The 7953-nt window shown below is 35.6% G+C and overlaps 1 protein-coding gene across 2 annotated transcripts in view; it reads right to left on the reverse strand.

Moving 5' to 3' along the window:
* Positions 1 to 7953, reverse strand: part of LOC106872091 (uncharacterized) — a 30572-nt gene that overhangs the window by 7187 nt on the left and 15432 nt on the right. For both annotated transcript variants that reach the window (XM_014918951.2, XM_014918950.2), the window contains exon 2: positions 896 to 1550. In XM_014918951.2, coding sequence (XP_014774437.1) covers positions 896 to 1548 — 653 coding nt within the window. In that variant the 5' untranslated portion in view covers positions 1549 to 1550. The remainder of the gene's footprint in view (positions 1 to 895; positions 1551 to 7953) is intronic.

Here is a 7953-nt window from a genome sequence, read left to right on the forward strand (position 1 = left end):
ATATATATATCATCATCATCATTTAACGTCCGCTTTCCATGCTAGCATGGGTTGGACGATTTGACTGGGGACTGGCGAAGCGGATGGCTCCACCAGGCTCCAATCTGATCTGGCAGAGTTTCTACAGCTGGATGCCCTTCCTAACGCCAACCACTCCGAGAGTGTAGTAGGTGCTTTTTATGTGCCACCGGCATGAAGGCCAGTCAGGCGGTACCGGCAACGGCCATGCTTGAATGGTGTTTTTTATGTGCCACTTGCACAGGAGTCAGCCAATGTTTTGTTCACATGCTTTGCTCAAAAGATAAAATGATCACCTAAGTTGCATTAGCTCTTTTTGAATTCTGAAGAAGTCCTACCATAATATTGTAAGAATGTGGCAACTTCCTTGGCTTTAAACGATACGCTTGGTGATTTCCATTAACTAGATGGTTTGACAGAAACATATATGTAGGTTCTTCTTATGTTTTTCTTTATTTTTTTTTGAGCTTTCAATTTCCAATCAATTTATTTATTTATTTGTAATGTTTTTTTTTTTCAAAAGAATGTCATCTTTCTACAACATGCAAAAAATCAGTAATTACATCCATTTATTCTTCAATTTCTCCTCTTTGTTTTTCCTTCAATATATAATGTATATATACAAATATATATATCTATAGATATATACAGACAAGTGTATGCATGTCTCTGTATTTCACTCTCTCCCTGGTAACTTTAGCAATTCAGCAAAATGAGACCAGCAGAATAAGTACTTGACTTAAAATACTGGGCTTGATTTGATTAACTAAACCCTTTAAGGTGATACCTCAGCTAGGCTACACAATCCAGTGACTAAAACAAGTCAAAAATATATAAATAAATAAAACAATAAAATAATATGAAAGAAGTTACTTACTCAAGCAGTAATTCTACTGTTTTTACACATTTCACACTGCATGCTGTCCACAAAGCTGTCCGCTTATCTTTATCAGTCACATTAACATTAGCACCACCTTCCAGGAGTCGGTGAACTCCCTGAATAAAGTTCATCCGTGCAGCATACACCAAAAGAGGTTGAGTATTTTTCTCGGAGAAATAAGGCGTTGAGTCCAAATTCAAAAGCTTTCCACATCTTTCATGAAAGTCCATTAATGCATGGAAAACAGAGAACTGACGTTTGTACATGGCCCAAGCAAGAAGGCATGACATTTTTACACTCTGATTGATGTCGTGGCTAAATCTTTTTGAATATAGCATTTCCTCTAGAGTTTCTTTGTCTCCACAACAAACAGCTTGGGATAACTGTTTAAAGGTCACAGTTGTGTCTTCACTGTTGGTATAGCCAAATTTGTGAGGGTTGTTGATGTTTGCTTTTGCCCTGCATAGCTGTTGCTCAGTAGCAAATCGGCAATATTTGATCTGGCTATGACTAACAGGTAACTTCTGTTTGTGCGGGCAGTTACGGGAATAAAGGATTTCCTTTGGGTAGATTTGAAGGCAACGAAAGCATTGGTGAGTGGATGGTTGAATGGGTTGTGGTGAAACCAAGAAATAATCCATTGTTTGCATAGCTGGAAAAAAAAAAAAAAGTAATAATCATAATAAAAAAATTTCAAGACAGTTACAATACCAGTGATCATAAGAATGATCAAGAAGGGAACTGAAAATTATCTGAGGATGATTCCTGGCTAACCATCCATGCAGGAAGTGCAAAAGGTTGTCTTAACTGGTACATCACACGTATTGAGAAGAGTATTGTTGCTGTGAATTTTCTTTCCTTTTTCCCTTTTATTTGTTTTTATTTTTCTTGTTTTTTCTTCTTTCCGGTCTTTCTTCCTCGTTTTTTTTTCTATTACATGACTTTGTAAATAAACAATCTGGTTTGTTTATTTTGATGGCCTATCAATCTATACAGTGAGTTTCTTTACCCTAGGTGCTCGGAAGACACTTGGAAAGAAATGGAAACAAAATTGAAAGAAGAAGATAATGATAATGATAATAATAAATAACCTGGCAATGAAAAATGAAGGTGAAGATAGTGCCAATTATTGTTGGTTCCTTGGGGATAGTATCAGAAGGCATCAAGAGGAATATAAAGGAAATCGGGATAGAGTGCCCAGTAGAACTATTACAAAAGGTTTGCCTCCTTGGCATGGCCAGAATAAGCAGGAAAGCATTACATAGTTAAAAAGAACAGATAGTATGGTACCATAGGCTGCAGGTAGCAAGCCTGCTATGCATGCAAGACTCTAGGAGTTACAACAAAACCTGAAATAAGAATAAACAACAACAGCAAGAAGAAGAAGAAAAAAATGAACTAGATATCACATCCTTGAAAGAGTTGTGCTATGCGGTTACTGCAGCCTTCACAGATGTGTAGCTTAAAACTGAGTTGCAAATCCTCATAAAAGACCTGTGTGGCAAGAAAAAGAATCAAGAAACAAATCAATGCTTGCAGATCTGATATAGAAACACTGAAAAACTTAAGCAATAATCCTAATATAAAATCACCCAAGAAGAGGAAGATAATGTGAAAATATGAATCAAAGTGAGAACAATTTTCTGAAGTAATGGAGAAGATAAAACAAAAAGTGCTGGACAAAGCTGTGCACACATGTTACTTTGAAAGACAATCCTGTTTTTTTTAAGGATAACAGCATGTTTAAAAATGATTCAAAGAAGTTCTATAGGCAGATTGGAAAGATCACCATCAAAATAGAAGTTTCTTCAGAACATGAAATACTCGAGGTCCGGAGTAAGGTTTGGATAGATGAAAAGGAGCATAACTGTGATACCCCATGGATTATACAAGAAGAAATATAGGAAAAGTTTAGTGCAGAAGATATACTTACACAGAAAAAGTTCAGTAAATGGAAGTCACTTGGTATAGATAAGATCCCAAACTATTAGCCTAATATGTTGATAAACTCACACAAAAAGCTAACTTGTTATTACAATGTAATTATGAAGGAACCACAAATGAACCCCCAAAAAACCCTAAAAATTACCGATCCATAACAATGTATGAGATCCTTACATTTGTTATAATGAAATACATGTATACTTCCCTCATGAACAATATTTCCCCTAATGAAGAGAAAAACTGTAAATCTGGGGCTTATGGATATAAGGATCAACTGTTAATAAACAACTGCAGGCACTCCTACACACAATCAAACAATTTAGTGATGACATCGAAATGGAATTTGGGCTGCACAAATGCACCAAAGCTACATTTGCCAAGGTAAAAACCATCAAACATGCATAAACACTCTAGATAGAGATACCAAGATAAAAGAATTAGATCCTGAGAGGAGTTATAAGTATCTAGGGGTATGTGAAGGAGAGGGGATTAAGCACTCACTAATGAAAGAAAAAATAAGGAAAGAGTGCAATCAGAGAATAAGAGCTATTCAGAAAACTAAGTTAAATGTCTGGAACAAAACTAAGGACATAAACATGTTAGCCATGACTGTAATCACACACAGCTTCACTGCTATAAACTGGTCCATTTCTGAAATCAACAAAGTTGATGTCAAAATCTGAAAGCTGATGACAAGGTTTCATATGCATCACCCAAAAGCAGATACAGTTTATACCTTCCAAGAAAAGAAGGCAAATAGGGGTTAATACAATCTCATTAAAAATTGCAACCATGGGATTTTCTGCCTACCTGCAAAGAAATGGATATTAAAGCTGGTTCTGAAACAGGTAGATAAGAAAGCTGGTTCTGAAACAGGAAGAGACAAAAAATGCAGAAATATAACTTTGAGAAATGCATCTAGATGAACCAGTACCTGAAGAAAATGTGCTTCCAATTGACAAGGTAAAAACAAAAAAAAAAAAAAACATAGCCAAACAAACCAGCCTTTAATATACTAAGTGATAGAAGCCAAAAAAAAAAAACAAACAAACAAACACTGTATGGCAAATACCCGAGTAGAGTCAGGGACCCTGATGGAGATCAAACCCTTACTCATCGGTGACAGACATGCTCTGTTCTCAAACCAGAAACTGAGAGGTATATCATTTCTTTCCAACTAGGAATTACCAGAGTAATGTCCTTAAACATGAAATCAGCCTATCATGCCACATATGTGGAGAGCATCAAGAGACAATCAACCACATAATCTCTGGATGCAGCTAATTGTTACCAACAGAACAGTTGCAAAGACATGACATGGCTAGTCAATATGCTACACAAAGATAATTGGTGGGAACACAAGCCACTACATGTGCAAAGATTACCATCCTTTAGAATTTCAGTGTTTAAATTGATCAGGAAATACAGGCTAACCAAGTAGATATTATTGTGAAAAATCAGATTGAAAAGACTGGCCGTTTGAATCATACTACAGCTTCAGCTAACAAAAACACATCTCTGAAAACGTTTGAGAAACTGAGCAAATATAAGGACCTGGAGATTGAAATTAGAAGAATGTGGTATCACAAAGCAATAACACTACCTGTTATTATTGGGGCACTTGGAATGATATTAAGAGGAGCAAATAAATATGTAGATCAAATCTCTGTAAAATGCAAAGGATCATACATATATATTCTGCATAGATTCATTTCCATGTGAATGCAATCTTAATCATTCTGTTTTGTTTTTCTCCTAGAGATATCAGTGCTTTTAATTGCAGAGCCCCTCACTTGTTAGCATCTTAAGATACAAAACCTTGTTGTCCCTCGACATCTCTCATTGTGATTTTTTTGCAACTCATATAGCAAAGCCAAAGCATATAATAATAATAATAATAATAATAATAATAATAATAATAATAATTAATAATAATCATGATTTCAAATTTTGTCACAAGGGCAGCAGTTTTGGGTGAGGGGATGTGTTGATTACATCAACTCCAGTGTTCGACTGGAAATTATTTTATCAACCCCAAAAGGGTGAAAGGCAAAGTCGACTTTGGCAGAATTTGAACTCAGAACAAAGTGACGAATAATAATAAATGCCCTGATGCAGTACCAGACAGTGGCTCTCCTGGCTTTCGATTTTAACTGATTGGTTGTGTTATTACGTAATGTTTTGTCTTGGTATAAAAGATGGGCTACAGCAAATATTCTGCTCAATGCTACAGATTTGCGTGTCAGTTTCTTAGCCTTAACTAGTTGAGCATGTCCCTTAGTGGCTGATGATATGTGCATCTCTGATCATGAGCAGAAGTAGTGGGGAGCATCATAGCCATGTGCTGAGAGGAATTCTTTGGGGTTTGAATTATTCACCTCTGGAAACATGGGTATTTCATTCATCATCCTTAAACAAACCTCATTCATGATTTTTTTAGTGGGATGGGATACTTGACTTGAAGAAATTTCTAACTGGGCCCCACCTGTGAGGTCATGTGCTGTTTATCTTGATATGAGATCGCCATGTCACGCACATAAGGTTGTGATGGATGTGCCTGGTGTGCCCTTATCAAACAGGTAGTCATGATGGATGTACTGGGCTTTGTATATTTTACCCGTGTTACTTCAATGGCATGTGCTGCTCTTTCACTCAATAAGGAGGAGGACAAGAATAAGAACAGCAGTTTCTGATTTAGGCACAAGGCCAGCAAATTTAATTGAAGGAATTAGTTAAATTGACCCCAGTATTTTATTAACCACAAAATGATTAAAGTGAGATTTGAACTCAGAATCCTGCCAAAATGCAGTTCTTGTGCCTAAATTACAAGCAAGCATGCAAACAAATAAACACAGGTGGCGCCCAGTTAGCTGGCAGAGACGTTAGCACGCCGGACGAAATGCTTAGCAGTATTTCGTCTGCTGTTACATTCTGAGTTGAAATTCCGCCGAGGTCGACTTTGCCTTTCATCCTTTCGGGGTTGATAAATTAAGTACCAGTTACGCACTGGGGTCGATGTAATTGATTTAATCTGTTTGTCTGTCCTTGTTTGTCCCCTCTGTGTGTAGCCCGTTGTGGGCAATAAAGAAATAAGAAATCATACGTGTTATGGGAAAGGTATAGTCAGTTATATTGACCCTATAAATTTATATTGAATAAATGTAACAAATGCAAAGTTTGAAGGAAATAACCATTTTCCATACTTTCTAGGGATAAGCAAATAAGAAATAACAGTTGTTACCCAAGGACAAAAATTGTATTACAGTGTTATGTGGAAACCAAAACCACAAAGCTGCAAAGTCACATGGCATCAGCTCAGTTCCATGCTATGCACCATAGGTGTCATCTAGTACAGCCTCAGGCTGACCAGTGTCTTGAGTGAATTGGTAGATGAAAATGTAAGAAACCTTCACTGCATGTGCATGTATGTGGCCAAGTGTATGCATGTGCTTGTGTCAACCCCTAGTCTTGATATTTATGCACTGGGTGTAAAAACAAAGCCAATATTCATATAAACAGTGTCATTTGTTAATAGAAAATATGTCCAACCATTGATCTGTTTGTTGTTCAAAGGACTAGGGAAATACCATCTTACTTGAAAACAGGTGAGGATTGGTGACAGAAATAGTATCTGACCATAGAAAATCTGCCTCAATAAATGTTGTCTGACTTATACAATTATGAAACAGTGGATGTTAAAAACAATGATGTTGGGGGATGATGATGATAATAATGAGGGGGAGGAGGAGAAGGAAAATGAAGAGGGAAGGTAGGGAGGGGAGGAGGGGAATGAAGAGGAAAAGGCAGAAAAGGAGGTGCAGAAGTGGAGTGGGAGAGGAAGAGGGAGAAAAGGAGGAGGATGAAGAAGTAGAAGATGAAGAGGAAGACATGGAGGCAGGAGAGAAGGACTGCCTAACAGTTATATAGTTTTGGAAAAGATCTTTATGAGTAATTTAGTCTTCGAGGTCAACTTTGCCTTTCATTCTTTCAAGTTCAATAAAGTAAGTACCAGTTGAGTACTGGGTCGATATAATCGACTAACCCCTGCCCCAAATTTCAGGACTTGTGCCTATACTAGAAAGGATTTATGTAAATTTAGATCTCCACTTCAGTTCAGAAACCAGTATATACAAACTGTTATTAGGAAGACACTTAAAAATTTGAAGTACATACCTATCACTTAAAGCCACCTGCGAGCAACTATAAATATTTTCATTAAAAAAATAGAACAAGTTTATCCAGTATTTCATTTGATAGGTCTTCCTTTGAACAAAGAGACTCCCTAAGTATAATGAAGCATTCAAGTACAATGGTTTTAAAGATAAAATTACATAAATGAATATAATATTAAATGTCAGACAGAGAAAAATAGATCATGTACAATTATTTGGCTTAATGTTCCATTTAGTATCAAAGTGAATATAAATATTGTTAAATATTTCTTTACTTTATTAAACAGATATTTACCATAACACACTAATGTCAAATTAAGTTTCATTGGTACACATAAATTTGCTACAAGAATAGCAAATGTTAATAGTAAAAATCTTAAACAGCTACCAATATTCAATTCTTCCTGTTCATACAAATGTTTTTACCACATACATTATCCAATAGATAACTTGTCTTTCAAATTATGATATTATTATGTAAAAATATTTACAGCTAATAATTCACTTTCAGATAATATATGACCAAAAATCCTTTTAAGTTAAGATTCAACTTCAACATGTTTTAAGAAATCTTGAAGTTTATTAAACTGCTATTTAACATATTATTATAAGACTACTAATAGTAGTTTGATAACCTACAAGTTAGTCAAACTACTGTTTGAAAGATATTAGGACATGTAATAATAAAAATGTTTCTGATTTGGGGTATCTTTGCCTGCCACCACTGGTTGACAACTGGTGTTAGTATGTTTATGCTCCTGTAACATGGTGGTTCGGCAAGAGAATCCAATAGAATAAGTACCAGACTTAGAAAAAATAAGTACTAGAATCGAATCATTTGACTGGAATTCTTCAAAGTCGTGTCTCGGCATGACTGCAGTCTAATGTAAGTAAATATATATAAATATATATATATATATATATATATATATATATATT

Source organism: Octopus bimaculoides, chromosome 3 (genome assembly GCF_001194135.2).
Source record: "Octopus bimaculoides isolate UCB-OBI-ISO-001 chromosome 3, ASM119413v2, whole genome shotgun sequence".
Taxonomy (NCBI): domain Eukaryota; kingdom Metazoa; phylum Mollusca; class Cephalopoda; order Octopoda; family Octopodidae; genus Octopus; species Octopus bimaculoides.